The sequence below is a fragment of the Heterocephalus glaber genome, unplaced genomic scaffold, assembly GCF_053883595.1.
Source record: "Heterocephalus glaber isolate CG9 unplaced genomic scaffold, H.glaber_assembly_v1.0 deba00001532, whole genome shotgun sequence".
NCBI lineage: Eukaryota > Metazoa > Chordata > Mammalia > Rodentia > Bathyergidae > Heterocephalus > Heterocephalus glaber.
The window spans coordinates 20214395-20240890 of NW_028258330.1; the positions used below are offsets into that span (position 1 = coordinate 20214395).

Below are 26496 nucleotides of genomic sequence, written 5' to 3' on the forward strand. Positions count from 1 at the left end.
ATAAAAATGTATATACATTTAGTATGATATTGGCTGTTGGTTTTTCATAGATGGCTTCTATCAGTTTGAGGTAGAGACCATCTATTCCAATTTTTTATAGGGTTTTTATCATAAATGCATGTTGGATTTTGTCAAATGCTTTTTCTGCGTCTATGGAGATAATCATATAGTTTTTGTCCTTGGCTCTATTGATATAGTGTATCACATTGATTGATTCTCGTATATTGAACAATCCCTGTATCCCTGGGATGAATCCCACTTGATCAGGGTGTATGATCTTCTTGATGATCTTCTGCATTCTGTTTGCCATTATCTTATTAAGGATTTTTGCATCTATGCTCATTAGTGAAATTGCCTATAGTTCTCTTTTTCAGTTGGGTCTTTCTCTGCTTTGGGGATCAAGGTGATGCTTGCTTCCAGGAATGAATTTGGGAGTATTGCTTCCCTTTCAATTTCATTGAAGAGTTTAAACAGTAGTGGCAGCAGTTCCTCTCTAAATGTCTTGCAGAATTCAGCAGTGAAGACATCAGGGCCTGGGCTTTTCTTAGCTGATAAGATTTTAATTACATTTTCAATTTCATTGGTTGATATTGGGTTGTTCAGAATTTTTAGGCCTTCTTTGTTCAACTTTGGTAATTCATATGTATCTAAGAGTCTGTCCATTTCTTCTGTGTTGTCCATCTTATTGGCGTATAGGCTCTGGAAGTAGGTATTGATGATCCTCTGGATTTCTGCTGGGTCTGTTGTCATTTCACCCTTTTCATTCCTAATTGCATGGATTTGGGCCTTTTGTTTCCTTTTTCTGACAAGGTTGGCTAAGGGTTTGTCAATTTTGTTGATTCTTTCGAAGAACCAACTCTTGGCTTCATTGATTTTTTGTATCATTCTCTTGGTCTCCATTGCATTGATTTCTCCTCTGATCTTTAAAATTCCCTCCCTTGTATGAGCTTTGGGTTGTCCTGCTCTTCTTTTCCTAGAAGCTTGAGGTTCAGCATGAGGTTGTTTAATTGGGCTTGTTCTGTTTTCCCAATATGCGTATTCACTGCTAGCACATGATGTTTTAATAATTAAATACATCATGGAATTGCTAAATCAAGCTAATTAACATATGCACTTCCTCATTTAGCATTTCTTTTTCAATGAGAAACTTTTGTATCTACTTCAGCAATTTTCAAGTCCACAATATATTGTCATTGATATTGTCACCATGCCATACCTAATCTAAATATATTTAAATTTTAAAAGTTCAGTTTCTCAGTCACACTAAGTGTGCTTCCTCTCACAACTTCATGGGAGTCCGTGGAACAGTCTGCAGGGCCATAGAGGGAGCTATGTTTGTAAAAATGCTTGGCAGGGTCTGTACTGTGTTGCTGAGTTCAAACCCTGGCTGGTCCACTTAATTTGCTGCATGACCTTGGGAAAACTACTTGATGCTTTTGTGACTCTTGGTCAGAATCATTGCTATGCCTCTTGGGTAAATAGTGTCAAAACATGACTGCTAAATCGTGTTCCTTAAAAGGGTGAGGAGTTGACTGGAGCATGAACAAGCCAAGGAAAATGGGTTTCACATAGAAGAAAAGGGAAAGTGAGTGTCACCCCTAAGGCTGTGGCAGAAAACCAGCCAGATTTAGGGGAAATGTAATATTGGGTGGGAATTTTCTAGTAGAAAACCAGAAGCGTGACTTCTATTCTTTTCTCAAAACTGCAGCAGTGACTCAGGAGTCATAAAAAGCTTGATGTGCAAGCCTTTCATATGGAAACCAGAGAAGTGGCTGAGTTGAAAATGGAAGTCAAGTGGCATGGGTAGGAAGTCCACTATCAATTACATGGAGCACCATCCCCAGCGTGGTCTTGCATTAGGGATGAGCAAATAGCAAAGACAACCCTCTTCTATAGCCCAATGTACCCCAGGGCTGTGCCCCAAACTCAATTTCTTTATCTTCTTCCCCATAGAGTCTAGCACAGTGCTTGCTGCCCAGAAGAAGCAAAATATGAGCTACTTATTGTAATTTAACATTTTCTAGTAGCCACATTAAAATGGTGAAAGAAACGGATAAAATTAATATTAGTAATAAATTTAATTTAATCCAATATATAAAATTATTTCACTGCAAGTGAGAGTGAGCTACACATGTAGAGATTCTGGGTGCTTATAATAACACAAGAGAGAGCTGATCTTGTTGAGAGAAGACATCATAGGTGACTTCCCCAGAGAAGGTCTATGCTGGGTCATGAGGGAGGCACAGAACCACCAGGTGACACAGGGCACTGGACAGAAGGGAGATCAGGTAACGGAAGGGCTGATCACAGGTCTTCCAGCTTTCTCTCTCTCTTGCTTGGTGCTGGCAAATCTCAAGGCCCCCTGGGTCCCAAAGTGGATCCCACCTCCTTGCTGTGGTTTCTCTGGGGAGGATGAAAGGATGTTCCCTTGGGGCAAAGAGGAGGAAGAGACTTTCTTTCCCAACAGAAGGGCTGAACCTTGTGGACATTGAGAAACCTGATTGGCTACTATTCAGCTCACCTTAGTTCAGTCAACTTCTTTGCCATGGGCCAGGGCTTGTTCCTCATGGTGGCAATGAGCTTCTTTTTTTCTTCCACTTGCTCGAGGATCTGGGCCAGCTCCTCTTCAGAGTATGGAGACTCCACTCCAGAGGTACTGGAGGCCAAGGACAATGACCTGGGACAGAGCCAGCACAAAGTCAGAGGGAAGATGGAAAGGAGGTGGGGGTACTCATCTGGTCTGGTGCATGGGCAAGATGGAGAGGCATGCCCTCCAACACTCATGTGGATGATTGTGCCTACCCCCACTCAGAAGCTGCCAGTGACAACCTCTGCCTGTCAAAGAAGGCCACAACCCTCTTCTATAGCCCAATGTACCCCAGGGATGTCCCCCAAACTTGATTTAACTTCTTCCCCACACAGTCTAGCACAGTGCTTGCTGCCCAGTAGAAGCAGAATATGAGCTATTTGAAATTTTTTTTTAACTTTTATTTCCATTTATTTTATGGCTAATGTATTCCCGTGCCATAAGTTTTTGTTTCTTCAGTTTCTTCTGGGATATCTTTTTCTTCGGTGCAACTTCCTCCTCTGGTTTAGGAATAACTTGTTCTTTTTCAGTAAGGATCATCTCAATATGGCAGGGGGAGCTCATGTATGGGTTAATCTGGCCATGAGCTCTGTAAGTACAGAGGCGCATCTTGGGTGCTTTGTTCACCTGGATATGTTCAATGACCAGAGAATCGACATCTAAACCCTTAAGCTCAGCATTACTCTCTGCATTTTTAAGCATGTGCAGCAAAAATTCAGCACTCTTTTTGGGCCATCTGCCCTGTGTCCAGCCTCACTGTTTGGCCTGGGCACACCTACCAACTCCACCATTGTAACACCTGAATGGCACACATTGTTTCTTTAATGTGACATCCTTCAGATACTTGGTGGCCTTTCGGATATGCATACCCTTGATGGCCTGGGCAGTTTCACGGGTATTCTTAAAGTGAACACGAAGATTTGAGCCTCTTGATTTGCATGATTTTGTGGGGTTTTCTGGGTCAAGAGAGTATCGAACCATTTTCACAGGTCACCTCTGGCCACTTACAGGAAGAGTAGCTATTTGAAATTTAACATTTTCTAGTAGCCAAATTAAAATGGTAAAAGAAATGGATAAAATTAATATCAATAATACATTTAATTTAATCCAGTATATAAAATTATTTCAACATGTAATCCATATAAAACTATTGAGTTATTTTATAGTCTTTTATACTAATTTAGAAATCTGTTATTCACTTTGTACTCATGTTGCATGTCTATTCAGACATTAAATTTCCATTGGACGTGTTTGATCTGTATTTGGATTTCACAAAATTATAGCTGAAAAAGTAGAGTCACATACCCAAGTTATTTTAGACATATTTAAAAGTTTCCGAATAACTGAGAGCTTAATTCACTTTTTTTTTCTTGGTACCAGGGATCAAACTCACGGCCTTGCACTTGCCAGGCAGACGCTGTGCCACTGAGCTACATCCCAGCCCTTCCCAATAACTGAATCAAGTGGCAAAATGTCATTTTAAAAAATATTTGTATCCTCACTGACAAAGCTAGTTCATCTTTTTGTAAAAGAAATATTTTGGCTTTAAAGACAAATCAAATCAGTTACAAAATTACATCTGTTAAAAAGTCTGTTTGTTAAATAAATTCACTCACTCGTGTCAACTCAGTGGTATTAACATTGAATTAAAATTATATTACATTAAATTGAGAATTCAATTCCTCAGCGATACTGGCCACGTTTCAAATGCTCAACAGCCACAAGTAAGTCATGGCCATCTTATTGGATAGCACATCCATAGATAGCTTCCAGCAAGAAATCCCCATTCAGGATCCTCCCCATCTCCCAGACTCTATATGTTTAGTTCCCATAAGATCCAAGTTATTGTGTGTGCCCTGCACAGTCTCACTGATAAAAACAATGATTCTCAGCTGAGCCAGATAGCAGCTGATGGGGCAGGTAAAGAGGGCAGAGAAGGCTATTCCAGGGCAGCCTTAGAATCACAAAAGGAAGAATCAGGATGTAGGTGTGGGTGACAGCAAGTTTTAAAGGCCAGTTTTCAGCAGCCTCTGTGAGTTTCAGCTTGTGATTAATCCCTGATGAGCAGACAAGAAGTCTCAACATGCTCTTGAATGTTGGAAGGCCTATAACACAGGGAATTTGGGCCATGGCTCATGCACTCACTGTGAGAGCTGTCATTTGGTCTTTGCATAAGGAGTTGGGGGGAATGGGGGTGTGGGCATTTAGCAACTGCCTGTTCAGATTCTACCTGTTCTTCAAGAACTTACTGAAATGCTTACCTTCTCCATGGGGGAAACCTGATGCCCCAGCACCCTGCAGTACAGCACTCCAGCACATCCCGTCTTGTGTATACACTGCTTTCTGCCTTGTCATAATTGATGCCTCTGTCTCATCTTCCTTGCTAGACCATCAGCATCTGGGGAACCAGGGTTGAGTCCTTTTCATCCTTCTATGCCCTGCCATGGTATTCAGCTCAAAGTGGCACACTTAAGTCCTATCTGCATCCTTTACTTTACATGCCATTTAGGATGAAGAAGACACCCAATGCACCCAGTGCATTTAACTTCTAAGTTGTTAAGGCCACATGCATCCTTTAACCCTTTAGTTCAACTTGGCCAAGGACAGCTGGCATTGGTGACCCTGTTAGAGGGTCTCATTTTCCTCTTTGTGAAAGCAGAGAGGAACAGTGGAGCATCTAACTAAGGGTGTGAGCAAAATCACCAAGTGAAATTCATGGGACTTGAGATCTTGTCCCACATTACTGGTAGAGTCCTTTTGACTCAGAGCCTCCCCTCCCCTGTGTGACACAGATGGCTGGAGCTGGTGAGTGGGGAGTGGCTCTGCCACCCATGATGCCTGTGACCTCTAAGCCGGTTCTGCCTGGATGCCATGAGCTGAGCAGTGGCAAAGACAGGGCAGATGGAAGTAGAAGAAGAGCAGGTGCTGCTTCCCACAGAGGAGAGGACACCAGCCCCTCACAGGGGAGGTAGGAGGGGCAGAAGAGAGGGAAAGTGCCCCAGAGTCTGAGCTACACCACACCTGGGTTTCTTCAGCTTCTTCCACCTCTCCTCCTTCCTCAGAACCTTCTTGTCCTTCTTTGGGGATGCTCTCTGCTCCTTGAAGGAAGCTCTCCCATCTCTCTTCCTCCTCGACTCGCCAGTCCTCATGGCTGGGCTCCGCTCCTGTCCCCGCAGCTCTTCACGGCAGATCCTAAATTCTGTCTGCTTCCTCTGGGGGGACCTGGGCCTTGGGCTGCCTCTGACCCGCTCCTTCTGGCCAGGCTGGGCTCCATGCTTGCCCACCAGACCTTCAGCTTTGTGAGCCTGCTTTCTCGAGGATCTCCTTCCTGACCTGTCACCTGTGGGGGCAGGAAATGGACAGCACTGACCCCTTTGGCTGCAGCCCCAGGAAAGTACCCCCAGCTGAGAAATCTGAAGTCCAAGATGTCCCCTGGAGCTTGTCAGGTCTGTCGGAGCTCAGAAGATGACACTCAAAATGTGGTCCAGAATCCAGAACATTTTACAGTGGGGCAAATTAAGACAACTACAGAAGCTGAAGGTCACTCCCTAAACTTCTCCTTCCCTATTCCCCTGAATAGAGACATGTGACAGGTATCCTTGTCTATACCCAGTGGGAGACATATCACACAGAGAGGCCAAGAAAAATCTGATTAAGTGGACCCTGCTAAGGACCTCTAGATGATTGCCATTAGCTCACACCCTTGTATCCTCCAGTCCTACTTTTCAGCTCTGTCCCTAAAAATAATTTTCCTTGGGTCTTTCGGTCCTTACTTCTGAAAGCTCCCATGTCACATGAAAGCTATGTTCAATGATTCTGTATGCTTTTCTGTTAGTAATCTGTCTTTTGCTATAGAGGCCTTGGCCATGAGCCTGTGCTGGGTGAGGAAAGAAATCTTCCCTACAGCAACAAAGGCCACCTATGTGGGAAGCCTCATGTCTAGGATGAGAATTATCTTCTTCCTCTGACCTGCTGACTCCTCCATGCTCTTGCCTAAACTTCAGATAGATATCAATTTCACCAAAGATGCAGAATACAAGGTTAATGTGCAAAAGTTAATTGCTTTCCTATACTTAGTAATAAATAATTGGAAATTGAAATTAAAACTACCACACCATTTACATTGGTACCAAACAATGAAAAAATGTAGGTATAAATTTAACAAAATATGTGTAGGAGATATAGGAGGAAAACTACAAAATTCTGTTGAAAGAAATCAAAGATCTAAATGAATGAAACCAGGCATGGTGGCACATGCCTGTGATCCCTGCACTCAATTTGGAAGGCTGAGGCAGGAGGATCAGTGAGTTTGAAGCCAGGCAGGGCTTGATAATGAGTTCAAGGCCAGCCTGAACTGCAGGCGAGATCTTGTGTCAAAAAAATCTAAATGAATGGAGAGATAGTCTGTGTTCATAGATAGGAAATACTATTAAGATGTCAATTCTTTCCAACTTTATAGATTAAATACAAACCCAAGAAAAATCCCAGCAAGTTATTTTGTGTATGTTGGTAAGTCTTTCCTACATCAATTTTTTTTTTTTTTGGTACCAGACATCAAACTCAGGATCTTGTGCTTGTGAGGCAGGCACAGCGCCACTGAGCTAAATAAATCCCGGCCCAGTAAGTGATTCTAAAGAGACCCATCAGATCAAATACATGCTGACAAGAATGTGGAGCAACAGGAACTCCCATTCATTGCTAGTGTGAATGCAAAATGGTACAGCCACTTTGGAAGTCTGAGAATTTCTTACCAAGATAAACAGAGGTTTACCATATAATTCAGCAATTGATTCTTATGTATTTATCTCAAGGAGTTGAAAACTAATGTCCACACAAAAACCTGAACACAAACATATATGATTCATAATTGACAAAACTGAAAGGGAGCTAAGATATCCTAAAATAGGTGAATGTATAAATGAACAGTGCCTTCATTACTCAGTGATAAAATGAAATGAGCTTTCAAGCTATGACAAGATGAGGCAGGGTGAGAGGGTTGGGTGTATATTCCTAAGTGAAAGTAGGCAGTCTGAAAAGGTTACATATCATATGAATGCAATTAATAAAACATCCTAGGAAAGACAAAACTTTAGAAATCATAAAATAATCAGTGGTTGCCAGGGGTTCAGTGGAAAGAGAAGGTTGAAGAGGTGAACCATATGGCATTTTGGAAACATATTATTCTGTATGATACTGTGATGGTCAATATATGACATTACGTATTTGTCAAAATCCATAGAATGTGCAATGCGAAGAGCGAACCTAAATGTAAACTATGGACTTTGGTAAATAATAATGTATTCATATTGGTTCATCAGTTGGACAAATACACCATTCCAAAGTAAGATGCTAATAAGAGAAACACTGGAGGGAGGAAGAGGAGAAAAAAGGCTGTTTGTGGAAACTATTTGCTGCAAAATTTTTATGTAAACTTAAAATTGCTCTAAAAATTAAACCCATTTTAAAAACATGAAATGATTGATCAATGAGCCACTTAGAGGGAATGCTCAAGAAGTTTTTTTTTTAAGATTAAAGGAGCTCATTATATTGGCTTATAAAATAAAAGTGCTCATATAATTTAAATATTCCAAAAATTTCCCAGAAATTAGATAAAAACTTGGCAAATAAATAAATAATAAATAATAAATGGGCAGGCACAGTGGCACCCACCTGTAATCTCAGCACTCAGGAGGTTGAAGAACGACTGCAATGAGTTTAAGGCCAGCCTGGGCTACATAGTGAGTTCAAGGACAGCCTGAACTACATAGCAAGACCTTGTCTCAAAAAAAAGAAGAAAAGATTTAAAAACCTATGTGGTTTAATAAAACTGACTACCTTTGGTTTATTTATCAGCATTGATTATAATACAAGCTTACTTTTTTTTTTTTGGTACCAGGGATCGAACTTGGGACCTTGTGCTTGCAAGGCAGGTGCCAGACCACTGAGCTAAATTCCCGGCCCACAAGCTTATATTTTTATACTACTTGAGTATGTTGTTTCTAGACTCACATAGGTTCATTGATTAAATACATTAACATTACTTCTATTTAATGTTTAGGATTATGAAATACCTAAATTTGTGCATGAATTTGTGCAGTAGATTCATTAATCTGAGCATATTTCAATAATAATTATGTTTATAATATGCAAGCTGGGATATTTATTTCCAAGATCTTTTTTTTTTTTTTTTAGTACCAGGGATTGAACTTGGGACCCTGTGCTTGTGAGGCAGGTGGCGGAACCACTGAGCTAAATCCCCGGCCCCCCAAGATCTTTAAGTATCCTAAATCCTTGGGCTGATATTAAATTTAGTTAATGGCTATTCATTGGATGCTATATTAGTCAGCTTCATGTAACTATAACAAAATACCTGTGATAATTAACTTTTAGAAGAAAATGTGTGCTTTGGCTCATGATTTTTCAAGTTCTAGTCCAAGACCAGGTAGACCCATTGCTTTGGGCTTCTGATAGGGGTGCTGGATGGCAATAGTAGGGAATACATAGCAGAGCAAACTACTCACTTCATAAGCCAGGAAAGAAGAGTAGAGGAAGACTCCTGAGCCCCATAATTCCTCTTGACAGCACATTCCCAATAATCTAAAGATTTTCCACAAGACTCCACCTCCTGAAGGTTCTACAGCCTCCTCATAGCGTCACCTGGGGACTGAGCCTTCAATGTACAGACCTTTGAGGAACACTCGATAAACAAACTGTAGTAGATGCCTAGATCATTTCTAAGAGGGAATTCTGAAACATTGATTACAAAGCATAATTTTAAGCTTATGTATTTTTGCTTCTAACTTTTTTTGGTACTGGGGATCAAACTCAGGACCTTGCACTTGTGAGGCAGGTGGCAGAACCACTGAGCTAAATCCCTGGCCCTGCTTCTAATTTTTTATATGGTACAGAGAAGTTATATCTTTTGAATCTGTTAATGAACGTGCTCATTTTTGAATAAATGTGTCCATATAATTTTGAAAAGTTGCATACAAGATGTGTTTGTATAAAACTGTACAATGTAAAAAAACCTGTACAATGTATACTCATATGCTCTGACGGTCTAAAATGCTAATATGTGATAGTTTACAATGATCTGTCTTGTGAAATGGGAGTTTATTCTGTAAAGAGATGTTCTTTTGGTTAAAAGTTATAATCAAATGAGACTCTACTATGATCAATCTTGATGAAGTACAACTTTATATGCAAAGTAAGGAACTGTGTTTTCGTTAAGGGAAAAAGAGTATTTGTATACTAAATTGAAATGATTGGGTTGTTCTAGAGTAGGAAAGATGCACATGAAGAACAAAACCTGAAAGGAAAATAGCTGAAGTTTCTCAGAAAAGGAATTGTGTGTGTGTGTGGGGGGGGGTACTGAGGATTGAACCCAAGGTCTTTGCATTGAGCTACACTTCCAACCCTTTTTATTTATTTATTTATTTTGAGGGAGAATCTTGCTAAATTGCTAAATTGCTCAGGCTGGGCTGGAAATTGCAATCTTGCCTCAGCTCCCCAGAATACTGAGATTACAGTCATATGCCATTACACCAGGCTCAGAAAGGGACTTTTTGGGTCTTAGATTATAGACATGCAAATAATGAGACTGAAAGTTGTAAAATATGTAAAAATCTTAGCAAAGTTTGTTGTTTCAATGGGTTTGTTCATATATATATATATATATATATATATATATATATACACACACACACACACATACATATATATATACTTGTTTTTGCCTTTAGCTATGATATAAAGATTTTTTCAAACATAATCTACCCATATTGCAAAGATTTTGTGTCTCCCCACAATAATTATATATATTTTATGTTGGCTTTATTATGTCCCTGATTTTTTAATCAAATATCCTCACTTACGAAAAAGTTAAGGATCTTTGTAAGTAATCATGTTATCTTCTGTGCATGTTTTAAAATATTTGATTTCCATTTTTAAATGAGTAGCCAAATATAATTTCTATGAGTTTAAATCTCTTGATAAATTTTGGAGATTGTTAGTTGGTTGGTTTGTTGGTTGTCTGGTTGGTTGATTTGATTCTAAGATTGACTCCTAAGTGTAAAATAAAGCTAAATGAATTACAGAATATCTTTTCATCTAAAACTATCTTGGAGATTTTCAGAGCCCCTGAAAAGTTATAGATTTGTTCTTTCACCTTATAAAAAGAGAGATGCCAGAAAGAATTAGGATTGCTTGATTTGTCACAGAGTTTTATGGGAAGAATTGTCAAACAGGAGAGGTTTGGCTTTTGTAGGTTAAATTTGTGTAGGTAAAATGCTTAAATATTTCAGCAATTGTATGCTTGACAAGAAGTTCCTAGAAGGGCCGGGGATTTGGCTCAGTGGTTTTGCTGCCTGCTGCACAAACGCAAAGTCCTGAGTTTGATCCCCGGCACCAAAAAAAAAAAGAAGTTCTTAGAGATCTGATAATGCCGTCCCTGTTTATAGTGTGTTCCACTTATCAGAGTCCTGGTGGGGATTTGCATGATGTTAGACAACACCATAATTATCAGTCATAATTCAGTTATCATTTAAAATGTTAATTTTGGGGCCAGGGATTTAGCTCAGTGGTGCTGCTGTCTACCTCGAAAGCGCAAGGTCCTGAGTTTGATCACTGGTACCAAAGGGGAAAAAATTTAATTTTGACCCAATCTCTCTTATTTAAATTGAATTTAGCATCTTTGAGGCCACTGCTTGCAAGTGAAGATGCACATTAGACTTACACATGGAGTTTCATTAAAATACAGATGCTCACAACCTACTCCAGACCTACTACTGTATCTTTGCTTGATGTTCTTCATATATTGATATATTTGTCTTATATGCTTCAAATATTCTTGGTATGTTATATGTATTATGTCTTAAAATAATTTTATATATTTAAGATTTTTTTGTTTAACCTTTTAAGAATTACACGCTTAAGATTTTTTTCCTCTATGGAAATTACGGCTATCCATTTTTGTAAATCAGGTATAATGCTCATTGTCCATGAGAACTTGCTTAATCTTCATAGAGATTTTGCCCAAATCTTTTAGAATGCCCTATTATGTTTGTTGTGTATGCTTCAGTAACATCCAAATTTCCTTGTGAGTTTCATTGTTGCTTTGAAATGTTTTACTTTGGAAAGTTTTCAGTAGCTAGTTAACCACAAATATTTGAAGTCTCTGTAACCTACAGATTGTTTTTTCCCTAATGTTTCCCTTGAAACATCAGCTCTAGGGCAGACTTTTGTCTTCAACAAATCTCAGAATCCCAACTGGAAGGGCCCTATCAGGTTCTATTAACAACCAGCACAGTGGTGAAATTCAGTTGACTGTTGGACAGCCTGTGCCAAAGACCTATGGATTAAGACCACAGATTGTCTTTCTATAACCTATATTCCTCTGATTTCTATTATTTTGCTAACATTCTATGCTTTAAATGATTTAAGGCTATTTTTTTTTTGTACTGGGGATCGAATTCAGGTCCTTGCGCTTTGGAGGCGGGCAGCGGAACCACTGAGGTAAATCTCCGGCGTTTTAAGGCTAATTTTAACTGGGTCTCCTATTTTCAGTACTGCTGTTTACATCTTTGATTGCTTCTTGGTATGAGTCTAATACCAGCTATAATTCACTCATAAACTGGCTAAAGTGCACATTTTCCTTTGAGAACTGCGCAGTTTCTGTTGGTGCTTGTTCTTTATAAATTATTTGGTTTTACTGGGTAACTAGACTTAACCACTGAGTTGCCTTTTTGATGGCAACTCTGTAGGTAGACCAGGTGATGAGAAATACAATCCTCATCATATCCTTGGAAAGGCCTGCCTCTTCAACAATATTTGGGAGCCTTTTATGAGAGTCATTATAACCCATCTTTCACTGGAATAGGACTTGGAAGGGAACTAGGAAACAGTAGGGTATATTTTCTCCACTGTTGTCTCATTTTTTTTTAAACATCTCTTACAAGTAAGACATTACTTTTTTTTTTTTGCTTTAGACCTTTTCAATGATCTTAACAATACAAAACTCACTCCCTGACACCAGACTACTCATATTCTTGAAGAACAGTGCCAAAAGATTACAGCATTGTTTGACAATTCATGGAGTATTTTTGGCCAAATACTAGTATGGGATCTGGTACAGTATCCACAAGGTTGACTGGAAACTGTTATCTTGATAAACTAATACTACTATCAGGATTATTGATCATATCACCCCCTGGTTTGTCCTCTATGAAAAAGAGATCCGTTGATAGTTTCATTGAAGAAGGAAAAAAGGGCTCTATTTAAGAACAGAAACCTTACTACTCTAGAGGATTCTGGATTTTTTTCTTTTCTCAAGTCCCTTCATTTCATACTTCACAAGAGTCCTGGATAGTAGAGGGAATCCTAAATGCTATGATGGAGAGAATAGCATGTGATTTAGACAATGGCACTGCTATGGTTTGGGTAACAGTCCTCCCGGAAGGCCTACATGTTAAAGGCTTGGTCCCCAGCCTGTGGCACTAACAGATAGTGGTAGAACCTTTAAGAGGTGTGGCCTAGTGGAAGGCCTTTGGGTCATAGAGGGCACCCTTGAAGAAGATAGTGGGACCCCAGCTCCCTCTCCCTCTCTTTTACTTCCTGGCCCTAGGTGAGTGATGTTGTTCTTCCATGTGCTTCTGCCAGGATAGCAGCCTTGCCTTGGGCCTAAAAGCAATAGGCCAGCTGGTCATGGGCTGGAGCATCTAAAACTGTGAGCAAAAATATTCTATTTCTCTGTTTAACTTGATAGTCTCTGGTATTTGTTACAGTAAAATGAACATGACTAACAGGCCTGGCTTAAGTCAAATTTCCAGTTCTCAGTAAATTCTGACTCTACCTTCCCCTCTCTGAAATGCTGCAAAGCTTTACCTGCTATAAGCAATAAATCCGCTTTGTCTTATCAACAGGTTGTGTGGTGATAGTTATGGAATCAGCATTGGGCAATGACTTAGGTAAGTGGATTCTGATTTTTTTTTTTTTTTTGGTATCAGGGATAGAACTCAGGACCTTGCTCTTGCAAGGCAGGTGGCGGAACCACTGAACTAAATTGCTGGCTCCTGGATTCTGTTTTTAAAAGAAAGGACTGAATGGTCCACTAAAGAAAAAAGACTGGAAATACAGAGAGTGCTAAATTATGGCTGGGATTATTAGAAATGCTTCACAAAGAATTAATGTTTATGAAGGAGTTTAACAAGAGGGAAAAAAGACTTAATTACTTACATATACCCAGGAGTTGACAAAGAACCTACTAAAGGGAGTGGTTAGAATTTGGCGTTTAGGGGCAACCCACTTTCTGGTCCCCCTTCTGTCTCTCTTAGAAGCTACCTTCTCTCAATAAATTTTTCCTGCTCTTAACCTCTGTTGTTCCTAGAATTCATTCTTTGATTTTAGAGAACACAAACTCGAGTTTTGGATACCTATCAGGTTTGGGAGTTACATCTCTTCCCTCTATATCATTTTGGAGATTATTGGACAGAGGTCTCCTAAAATGGGCGGTGTTGCGTCTATGGGCTGCTCTGAGAGGAGAAGTTTACACAAGGAGGAGCCATGACTGGCCACAGAAACATTTACTGCAAGCTCACAGAAACAGTGTGGCTGGAGCCAGGGCCCCAGCACCATGCCAAGATGACCTCACCCCAGAGCCCAAGAAGAATTAATACCTTCTCCCAAAGGCTTCCTTCAATGCAATGAAGAAAAAGCTTTAGGCCATTTCTTTCCTTTTAATATTTCTTGACTGATTTTTCCCACCCTGTACTTACTACTGGAGACTTTTCAAAATTCTTTAACACCGATGGTCATATCTTAGTACCTAATTAAAAAAACCTAGATTTCTTTTCTTATGTATTGTGTTGACAAAAAAAATTCAGGAGTGAAATAAAATTTTCCCAGGAAATATAATTTTAGAGACACTTATCAATGTCTATAATTCACATTCCTTGTCCGGTGAGGTTTAGAGGCAGACGTAGTTTTTCCATTCTGTCTGTCTATTCTGTCTAAATTATTTAATATGTATACTTAATGTTTCTGTATATTAAATATATATTAAATATACAGATGTATTTATTTCTAATTAAGTTGGCAAATGCTTGAACTATGAACGAAGATAGAGATACTTCATTAGACTAAACTTTGTTGGTCTGATTAATAGGTTTTTTGAATTTTAAAGTTCTTACTAAAGCAATTTTTATCCCTTTAAAAAATAAATCCTGAGTTTAATTACAGGTTAGAGCACTTTCTGTTACCAAGCAACTTTGGCGTTCCATGTAATCAGAATCAGAAAAAATGCATGTTGTTTAACCAATGTTAAGGGTGCTATTAAAATAAAGCCTCACCCCCCCAAAAAAAAGAATTTGAGGTTTACACACTGTCTTAAAGGGAAACAAAATATGGAGAAGAGACTTGACAAAGGAAAAGGGGTTTGGGGCTTCTGAGTGGAGTAAGTTATGGAAGGTGACTAGGAAATGTATGGTAAACAAAGCCTGTTTAGTAAAGTTTATTATGCAAGTAAGAGTATTCTCAGATGCTATATTGTTCAGTTTTTCTGTTTCTGGGAAAAAAATACCTGACATAAGCAACTTAAAGGAGAGAAGGTTTATTTTGGCTCATGGTTTCAGAAGTTTCAGTCTGTGGTTGTCTTCTGGCTCCAAGGCAGAAAGAGCATGACAGAGGAAAGCTGCTCACCCCATGGCAGCTAGAAAGGAGAGGGAGAGAGAGTGGGAGAGAAAGAGGGAGAGAGAGAGGGAAAGGGAGAGAAGGAGAGAGAGAGAGGGTGCCAAAGAGAGAGAGAGCCAAAGAGAGGAAGGGGCCAGGGATAAAAACACACCTTGTGCTCCACTTCCCCCAGCCAAGACTCACTTCCTAACAGCACGTTCACCTATGACCTCATCAACGGATTAATCCATTGATGAGGTTAGTGTCCTCCATACATATGAAACTTTTTAAAAAATTTATTTATTTTTAAAAATTAAATACTTTTATTAGTACATGTTTATGGTACATTCACCATAAGGAGTTGGTACATCTACATAACTCATCTACTTCTGGGGGACACTTTATATTTAAATCATAACAGGTGCTAACCAGGTGTGGTGGCACACTCCTGTAAACCCAGAATTCAGGAGGCTGAGGCAGAAGGATTACTGTGAGTTCAATTCCAGCCTAGGCTACATATCTAGAGACCCTATCTCAAAAAACAAAACAAAACAAAAAAGAATTGCCTCCAAAGTAGTTCTCTGCCTGATAAAATACAGAGAGACATCTTTACAGATGGCAATTTATGTCCTGCTTTTAGACTGAAAAAATTGGACAGCGCTACAGTGATCCTCTCTTTTTTTGTAGATGTGCTCCAAGATCTCCAGGGGATGCAAGAAACTATAGATAGTACCAACTCCTATATGTGCTATGTTTCTTCCTATATCCCCTGTAGCACTACCACACAACACTACAGTGAATCTTTCCTTCCAAGTCTATGCCCTGGTGCCTTTTTTGCATCACTGCTCTTGTGTTTTGAAGCCACCACTTCCTATAATAAGGATTACTTGAACATGGCTCTTGGACTCTAGGGCTCCCGTGGAGAGGACTGGGGAAGTACTCTTGTACATGGCTATTGGAGAGGGAATGGAGTGAGACAGTGTGACCCCTCTTCCCCAGGAGAACCACAGGACTAGTCCAGGCTTTTAGAGGGGGGAGAGAAGCGGAGATCGAGGCAAGGGGTCTAGAAGATGGCTCAGAAAGACCCACTCCATATTCCATGAGGGGACTGGATAAGAAAGTAAATATATGTTTATATCTTCTTCTGTACTCTGTGTATGTTCTCAACCAGCTAATGAAATGATTTCATCTTGGTCATGAACCATTCCAAGCATTCTTCCAAACACTGTAGATGTAAGTTGGAGGTTTGCAAATGTTTTTCCAAGCTGTAATTTCTGTTGTAATCTGGTTCTCAACTGAAAGAAATTCATGGGGAATGTGGAAAATGAGCCAGAATTTGCCCTTTAGTCTTCCCTGAACCTTGTCCACACAAAAAACAGGCTGCTTTTTCTTTCTTTCATAGCCAGTTTTTAATAGACCCCATTTAATGCATCATTTAGGAACTTGTAAGGCAGCTGTCTTACTAGGAAGACTTCTGAGCTCAGCAGGTGCTCCTCTGAGCATCACGGGCCCCATGTTTATGTACCTGACCTTGACCAGAGACTTCAGACAGCAAAAAACAGACTTGAGAGGCTGGAGGAACCAGTAAATCTAGCTTGCCTTCCAGCTCTGTGATCTTAATAATTCAGTGTTTTTACTAAACACAGTTGAATTATGGAGAGTTCTGACCCTTCTTTCCAACAGTGTGGTAGATTGCAATTATGTTGAGAAAAGAACTTTGTATTCTCAGACCTTTTTTTCTTTATGAAGTGTAAGCTAAACTAAAGGAATAAGCCCTATTCAATTGCATATCATCTCCCCTCAGAGGCAACTCCAGAGCAGACTGAAATGGTAATCCTTATGTAATTGGGTTTCAGTTAATGTAGTGGATTCCCAATATTTAACTTCACTACATCCCTTGACCATTTGGCTCTCTAGGTGGAAATTTTGACCTCTTTTATCTTTTCTATGGAAAATGGAAATGGCAGTGGAAGGAAAGGGGATTTAATTGAGTAGTAAAAGGCTTGTATTTTAGGCAAAATGACCTTCCATTTCAGCCTTACTCAAGGGATGTTTGCTTACAGGTGACTCCTCGAGTCCCAGCCCCTTCTGCTAGGGTGGAGGGAAGCCAAATTACAGAGAGAAGAGACAGTGACTGGAGGACATGATGGGGCAGGGGGGAAATATGTCCTGTCACACGTACAACAGGAGCATCCTGCCAGTAACTGTCACCAGAGGAGCCGCTGACCCCACCACTCCTGAGAGGAGGTGTCCTGGGGGTCATACTGGTGCACACCATGCTTCCTCACACTTGCTCCTGGGCCTTTGGAGAGAGCTGAGAGTGATGAGGAAGACAGGTGAGCTGGGGAGGAGGGACACTGGGGATGGGCAGCTGGGCAGCAGGGGGGTGGGAAGGGGTGCTGAGACACTAAGAGTATATTCAGGCCCTCCCTCCCACCCAGCTCCTCTGGACCTCTTGCTCCTGGCTCTCTCCCTTCTGCATAGCTGCCCCACTGAGATTCTCAGGCCCTGACAATGGGGAAGCAGAGGGAGGTGAGAGAAGAAGGCCTGGGAGGAGGAGGCGGGTTGTGGGGCAGCTTCTCTACACAAGGAGGGTCACAGTGGGGGCTGGTTGAGAGGAGGGGACTCTTCCAAGCCTCCAGAAGTCCACTGTTTCCAAAGACTACTTCCTCACCTACAAGGAGCCCAGCCTTGCACAGGAGGTGAGGAGAAATGGTATGACATCTCTGATGCTGTGATGTGCAGCATCAGGTGCCCAGCCTGTGGGTGTGGCCCCTGCCCTCTCCTCATCATGGTGGTAGGGGGTGTCTCTCTCTTCTGTGGCTTCCTAGGGCTCTCCAGCTTCTCCTGGAGCTGGCTGCCTTCTTCACAGGCCCACAGAAGAGCTGTGATCACATTCTTGATGGGAAGATACCTGAGGACCCAATCCCAGGGGACTCTCAGGAGGGTACCCTCTGGAGCCAGGTGGCTGGGGTGTGAGTCCTGGCTGTACCACCCATCTACTGCCTGCAGGACATTGCCCTTTCTCCTGGGTGGTGAATGTTCACAGTAGCCCGAGCCTTGGCTCAATGTGTCTCTAACTCTGGAGTGTCCCCTGACACCCAGGTCCCCAGGGCAGAGCAGCAGGACCTATCTCTGTGACACTCTGCCTCCTCATCAGTTAAACTGCCTGCCCCTATGGGTTGAGATGAGGGGCTCAGATGCAGTGTGGAATGAGAGGAAGCAGGGGAAAGAAGGAAGGAGAAAATGGGATGGTCAGCTGGACTACTGGGTATGGAGGTGAGGTGGACGCTGTACACTCCCCAAGAAACCACCACCCCTCTCACCTGTTTGAGGAGAGCTGCTCCGGGCCCACCCTCTTGCTCCACCACATGCTGCAAGGGACAGGAAAGGGGTAAGCAGCTGCTCTCTCCTCCCAGTAGCACCCCCATTTCTCTTTGGGAGCTCTCAGTTGGTTTACAGATGCCTCAGACTAGAACTTGGCTCCAGTTATCTTACTCAATGAGCTCCAAGTCCCCAGCCCTTAACATTTCTCTGACACTTTGGAAAGGCCATGAGGTCATCCCCCCACCCCCAACACACACACACACACCATCCCAGATAGGTAGACAGAACTGCTAAGAGGATTGCTAAGGAAAGGAAACTGTAACCAAAACAATAGGAGGCTGAGAGACCCTGGCAGGCTCCGAGGACCCAAGGACCTGAAGGACCATGATAGCCTCCAGTTTACATGCCAACATGGCTCCATGCATGGTTTTTGCACAGGTCATTTCAGTCCCTTCAATACCCCATGAGGTAGTGAAGACCACATTCGTGTCATGAATGACTGCCTTCATGCTGTGGAGGCAAGGAGAGGTGGAGTAACCACAATGAGGTCACTTAGCATAGGCCTGGACTCAAACATAGGTCCTTCCCCTGCCTCTCAAGACTGCTTCCCACCTCACCTCTGCCTAGAAAGACTGTAGGTAGGACCTGGCAGGATGAGTACAGGACTTACCTTCCACCTCCATGCCCTTTGGTGGAGGGCTCATGGCCAGCAGCGCTCCGAGGTCTCCACCTGGGCTCACACACCCTGCTCAGCCATGCACACTTACTGCCTGGAGTGCTTCCCTGGCCTCATGGTACCCGGACTTCCTTCCTGGGCCCCCACAGCAGCAAGGGCTCCTTGGCTGCAGACTGAATGCGAAGTTTGGGAGAGAGATGGGAAGGAGGCAGCAAGTTCCCAGCACATCAATCCGGCCACACACTTCTCTGCTCAGGTTTCCCTGCTGAGGACTGCATAGCCTCACGTTTCAGGTATCATTTATACATGAGGGGCCCTGGAGGGGCCAGGAACTGCAGGCTGTTTCCTGGCAATGACACCACTTGCATTCCAGCCAAGGGATGTGTGAGCTGCATCCCAGTATCTTGAGTACCTGATTGGGACAAGGCACCAGGGAAGTTTCAGAATACTTGTCCAAGTGGTCACCTGGGCTTCTGTTTAAAATGCAGATTCTCAAGACAGCACTAAGCATTTGGACCAGTAGGTCTGGGATGTGCCAGTAATCTGCACTTGAGTCCTGAGCTCACACTGATGACTGTCTCCTGTCCAGCCAGCTGCTCACTCACTCAGCAGCTTCCCCACTGCTGCCTGCCTTCAGGGAGGGCAGATTTGACTACTTTGAAAACTACTGCCTGAGTTTCAGAGGGACCCTCTGGAAGGTGGTCACAAGGCCCCAGAGTATAAGATTCTTAATCTGCAGTCTCTGCAACTCCAAGAGTTGTGGCCAGAATTTTGTGGGTTGGTGAACAGTGGGAGGGAAAACATTACATCTTCTCTTTTCCTAGTCTTTAACTGAAATTTAGCAATTTCTCTCAATTATGAATGTAGACAAAAATGTATGATTTTTGTCCCAACAGAAGACACAGGTATTTTTTACATCACCTTAAACTGTTGGGGATATTTCAAAATGTCACTTATGCTTACCACTACTTTAAAATTATAGACCTAGAGCTACATCTTGTTATTTAATTACCAGGAAGCACACGTGTCATAGGACAGATGTTTAAAATAATTTCAATGTCTATTTCAGAATTATTTGTCTGTTTTGTAATCCTAATATTTCATGGACTTAAAATCTAGGCTCTGATGGACATGGTGGCACACACCTATAATCCTAGCACTCTGGGAGGCTGAGACAGGAGGATCGAAAGTTTGAGCACAGCCTGGGCAATTTAGCAACTTAGCAAGACCTGACTCACAATTTAAAAAATTTAAAAAGTGCTTGAGATGTAGCTCAGTGCAAAGGCTCTATGTTCAATCCCCAGTACTGAAAAAAACAAAACAAAACTATGTTCTGAGAAAGGATCTATGGATCTTACTTGGATGTCAAAGGATTTTGTGACACGAACAATTAAGAACCTGCCCCAGGGCTGGGGATGTATTTCAGTGGTGCTGCACCTGCTTGGCAATCACAAGGTCTTAAATTGGATTCCCAGTCCTGGGAAAAACAAAAACAAAAACCTGCCCAAGAGATCCAGCCTCTGGCCAGGCCCACGTGCCTCTCATTTGCCCTATTTCCAAGATGGTCAGGAGTAGGACAGCCTGTCACTTAGACCCTGAGAAGGGATGTGGTGCCATTTCAAGCTTTTAAACTTCTCTCTTTGTCACCTCACCTTGGTCTCTGATCCAGAGTTTTCATGCCAACTCTCCATTCCTCATGATAGCCTGGATGGGTGGTGGCATCACCTCCATGTTTCAGCTCTGATGGGCCCCTCGATGGGTCCTCAGGTGGGTCTGTGACAGAGTAATGGAGTTTTGGCCTGGAAGTCAGGATAAATGGTTTTAACTTCAGTTAACTTTTTTTTTTTTGGTACCGGGGATTGAACTTGGGTCCTTGTACTTGTGCAGCAAGCGGCGAAACCACTGAGCTAAATCTGCGGCCCTACATCAGTTAACTATTAAATCTCTGAGTGACACTGAGAAAGTCACTCTGACCCAGGCCTTGGTTTTGTCATTGTCCAAGGTTAGTCTCTGTAGTGACACTGCTGGTGTCTTGTCCAGTTTCTCAGGGCAAGAACATTATCCGCCAGGGCTACAGGTGCACAGCTGAGCCCTTCTCGGAGGAGATGAGGTAACCCCACCACCACTCCTGGGTCAGCCTGCCACAGTGGTTTATATGGAGGTCTTTTTGTCAAAAGAAGGGACAACTTGCTGTCATTCACACTCCAGAGCTCCCTGTGGGGTCATGCTGCAGCTAGACTCCAGTGGGACCTTCTCTTACCTTTCTCTCTCTTATCTTTTTTTTTTTCACTCAGCATCAGGCATTTTATTATAGCAGTAGAAGAGACCTTAAGAGTGTTATATATCAGCTTTCTCCTCCATCCCCTCTTCTCTACTAGAAAACAGGATACTCTCTAGTGTGATCATAGTTCCCATTATGTTGATTGTAAGCATATGTGCATGACCCATTTCTCTACCAAACTGTTACTTGGAGGAGGATACCTCTTCTCATTGTTGGATATTAATGGGCTATAAAGAGTGTTTCCTGTTTTGCAGAAATGATGGCTAGAATCCAGATTGGTTTAGTGTCTTCTGTTTTGGTCCTTTATAGAACTCTGGGTATCTGCATCTTCCATCAGGTATGCAGTCTAGAATCAGTCAGTGTCTCTTCCTGCCAAGACCAATTTGTAGCCCACTATGGCTGCCAGCATCAAGCTGACTGGTCAGGTGTGTACAAGGCCTCCCTCCTGGTCTCCCTTATCTTGATAGCTCTCCCTGGGCCCATATCAGAATTTCTGCTGGGAACCAGGACTAATGTCTTTTCTAGAGTACAGGGCAAGATCTGCACATCTCCCTGACATAGGGAACAGGGGGAAGGAGAGCTAGACTAGGGGGGATGAAGGACACAGGTGATTTGAGGGCAGGGACCAGGATGTTCAATGAAACCAGGAGGAGACAGATCTGAGCAGAGGGCAGGATGGGCCTGTGGCAGTCCCTGAGCTGGCTCACCTGCTGGGACATGGAGTCCAAGGGGTTATGTCAGTAACAAAACACAACGATTCTATAACATAAATGTCACCCTAGCCTCTGAGGGCTATTGGGATTTACTGCCTTCTCCCCAATCCTCATTTACCCCTAGTAGTTAATAATGAAACCGACAGAACTGGCTACATAATTTGCAGAGCCCAGGGGAAAATGAAAATGTGGAGCCCTTTGATCAAAGGGAAACAAGGCAGTTAAAGCCACCAAAATATAAAGCTTTTCTTTTCTGCTATTTCATGTTATCCTATGAAAACTGAAAATTCCACTCTGCCAAGCACTTGCATCACTGCCCTGGGGAGGGGGTTACACAGGTCTTGGACATACAACTTTCCCCTGGGGTAGAGGGTACACTTATTTCAGAGGATGAGGAGGCAGTGTGCATGAGATCATCTTGAGAATTCCTGTTAGAAGACAAGCTCTATACTGTTGGGGGAGCTACTGCGTGGGGTACCAATAGTCCATTTCTGAGAGTGAACTACATCCCTAAATAACTGTCAGGTGGGGTCTGGAGTCTATTGCCAGCATTCAAGGCTCAGAAAGATTTCTTCTCTGCTCTGCCCTTGAGTTTGCCTCAAGATCTGCCTTTCCTTTGTGATGTTTCCAACATGCCTGTGATGCAGAACTGCTTAATTCCACACATTTGCCCATTTTAAGAAAAATAATCTAGTTTGAGAACACAGAAACTAACTTAGGTGACATAAAAGCATGCCTTTTAATCTTTCACTGGATGTTCTTTTTCTTTGCTCTTCTTAATACAAGGTTTAGCTAATTAATATTTGAGATTCGTATATTGGACATTCAAGTCAACAGAAATAAACATTGCTCTAATGAATAATAATACCAGAGAGGTTCACTCTAATATTTCATCAGGATAGTAAACATTCCTATTTCTCAAGCTATGGATGGTAAGCTCCAAATTAATCCTCTTCAATGGGTGTAATCAGAAAAAGTAAAACCTTAAAGCCCAGTGCAACAGCAACAAACACATAACAGGTGCAATTTCAACCAAATGTCCATAGTATCTAAATTCAGTGGTGGTTTTGTCATAAAAACCCTTGTCAATGGGAAAGCTTCTTAGGGCATCTTGTTAATTTATCTCTCCAATTAAAAGTATATGTATATATAATTAGCTATGAGTATCTGCTTACAAAACATCCAGTGTCGCTCTCTGAATCTTGTAAACCAGTACAATGGAGAGGATCCAGTTGCGTGCAGGTAACACCCTAGCTGGATAATGTGAGCTGGTGCTATCACAAGGCCATTGCCCTCCACCTACTAACCCACACTGAAGAGCTCATAGCTGAGTACTTTGTGGTGCAGGGCAAGAGAGGTCATGAGGATCTGGGTGATAGCAATGGGTGTGTGTTAGGAACACAATGTGTGAGCAGAATGTTAATTTATCAACCTTTTTTGATCAGCACTGAAGGTGTGGCTGAAGGGTCTTGTTTTCAAGTGACTGCTGAGGATTCTTTTTCCATGTAAGACTCAGGAAGTTAGGCCCCTGTCTGGGTATCTGGGACCTGGAATAGGACTCAGCACTCCCAGAGCAGAGGACAGCTACTGTCAGATAAAAGCCAGAGGGACCAATGCACATGTTTTACACAGATCAGTAGGAAAACTGTGGCCAGGTGGTGACTCTGGGTCCTGGTTTTTATTTGTCCCCTCCTTCCCCCACCAGGCCAAGAGGCAGCATCAGGGAAAGTAAGGAACCAGTATTCAGAGGCTGTGTTACTTCTGCCCACACAAGAGAAGGACAATTCACAACTGGAATGCTCCCCAAAGCAAAAACATTATGTGAGTGAGGTCTGACTCCATTTAGAGATGTCACCTGAATCAGGGATGGGACCCTCACTATGTGTGGGACCACAAGCAAGGCACTGGAGATTTGTCTACCTCCATATTTTCATCTGTTGAATCTAGGCAAGTATCTTATGACTCCTACAAGGAGCCTTTGGGGAGCAAATGAGATAATGTGGCCATAACTGGAATATGCTGCTACGGTCTGAACAGTTTGTCCCCTAAAAGTTCATGTACTAGAAGTTTGTTCCCCAATGTAGCAGGACTGAGAGATGGTGAAACCTTGAAAAGGTTGGCCTATTGGGAGACAATTAGGTCATGGGGGCTCCAACCCTGGAAGGATAATATCTATCCCAAGGGAGTGGATTAGGTCTCAAGGGGGACTGTGTTACCATTAAACTACCATGTTATAAAGTGAAGTCACTCCGTATGTTTGGCGTCTTCTGCACATGCTGCTTACTGGTATGTCATGCCATGTTATTATGCGGCATGCAGCTCTTGCCAGATGTGCCTCTCTGAGCTTGGACTTTTCACCCTTAAAAGTGAGCTGAAATAAATCCCTTTTCTTTATATAGTACCCAGCCTCAGATATTTTGTTATAATATTGTGAAATAGACTAAAACAATCCCCAAAGTTCTAAAGAGTTTGGAGAAGTCCAGAATTCCTGGTCACTGTCACTTTGCTCACACCTTTGGTCTTTGGGCTTGCAGTGTGTTTGGGTCCTACTTTGCCAGGCTATTGATGCCTTGCCCTCTATTTCTCTCTGCCCCACCTGGCTCTAGCAGGAGAATGGGTTCTAGACACTGCCCCCCCAGCCCCCTACTTTGCTTGCTTCTTCAGAATTAACTTTCAAATCTGCAGGAGTAGGAAAGAGGATCTGGGTCCAAAGAGCCATTTCATTTTTTTTTTTTTTGGGTACCTGGGATCAAACTCGGAGCCTTGCGCTTTCGAGGCAGGCAGTGGAACCGCTGAGCTAAATCCTCGGCCCAAGAGTCATTTCTTTGTTTTTAATAACTGCTTTGTGGAGGTATAATGCACATACCATAAAATTCACCCGTCTAAAAAGTCTAATTCTGTGATTTTTAGTATATTCACACATTGGGTGTCTCTACACATTGGGTGTCTCTACACATTGGGTGTCTCTGGTTTCTAATCTGTTGCTGACTGTGATTCTAGCTTACATCTGTTAGGTGGTGACATTTCCACAGTGGATGTTCTCAGCCAGTGTGCTGCAAGTTTCTCTGTGGCCAAGGGCAGGCATGACAGCGAAGCACTTGTGCCCAGAGGGTGCACTGGGTTTGGGGCTTCACCTCTCCCTGGGTCCCCAACACCCTCCCCTAATCACCACCAAGAGAGATCTTGGGACGATGCAGAGGGCTGGAGGCACTTACCGCCAGCCCCTTTCCATTCTTGCTGTTGGGTGGGCGCCTCCCTTCACGGAAGCTTTAGAATTGGGACTCAGCCTCTGTGGGAATGGACGTGGAGGAGGACACTGGGGGGTCTGTGGTTAAGTTCTCGAGCGAGGTCAAGGACTCTTCTGTTGCGACAAGTCAGGAGTCTCGCGGAGCGAGGGGGTGCCAGCTGCAGAGATCAACACTGAGGCTGTGAGGCAAAGGTGGGCCAAGGCTTCGGGTCACACGTTGTGGAGTCGGGTGAAAACTTCTTAAGGGAACCACTGGGGGGCGGAAGGAGGGGGAACCAAGGATTCAGAGTGGGAAATAAGATCCAATTCGGCCCAGTGGAGAAGGGCTCAGGTGTTTTTTTGGGGGGGGGTAGGGTACCGGGGATCGAACTCGGGTCCTTGCGCTTGCGCAGCAGGCGGAGAAACCATTGAGCTAAATCCCCGGCCCAGGGCTAGTATTTTGAACCGAGAAGAGAACCCTGGGTTCTGGGGCCAGAAGGCGAGAGTCTTTCTGGAAAGGCTGCGGGAAGGACGAAGCATCAGTCCGTCACCCAGGGCTTCCCTCTGTAAAGGTCTCCATGCTCTCCTCTCTTCGGGATGGTGCTTGGGGTTCCCCAGAGGTCCTTGCCACTCTTACGACCGCTTGGACCTGGGAATTAGGCCCGAAGCTTGCTCGGGCGCCGCCTGGGTTCCGGCGGCTCGGTGGTGCGCCCCCTGTCGGTCACCTTGGACTTGGACTTTGAGGCAAAGGGGCTTTCGTAGCAGCTAGGAGAGGTTGGTGGACAGGCTGGGCCACAAAAGGAAACTGTGGGGCCAAGCGGAGACTTGAACACTAATGAGCAAATTGATACTATGCTATATTGACTTATTGCCAATTACAGCACATTAGCCCAGACACATCTAGAACTGAATATTGTATTGCAAGCTAAAGCAATCAACTATATTCCTAAACCCAATTTCATGTGGGTAATTAGAACAAATTATGTGAAGTCAAGATCAAAGTCACTTATTTAAAATAAAATG

General features: G+C 42.7%; 1 protein-coding gene across 1 annotated transcript in view; it reads right to left on the reverse strand.

The window, feature by feature from the left end:
- Tmc2 (transmembrane channel like 2) overlaps window positions 1-19281 on the reverse strand; it is a 64834-nt gene extending 45553 nt beyond the window's left edge. The window contains exons 1-3 of the mRNA XM_004841156.3: window positions 19248-19281; window positions 5609-5927; window positions 2522-2677 (exon numbers count right to left, since the gene is read on the reverse strand). Coding sequence (XP_004841213.1) covers window positions 2522-2677; window positions 5609-5927; window positions 19248-19281 — 509 coding nt within the window. The remainder of the gene's footprint in view (window positions 1-2521; window positions 2678-5608; window positions 5928-19247) is intronic.
- Between the last annotated feature and the right edge of the window lie 7215 nt (window positions 19282-26496).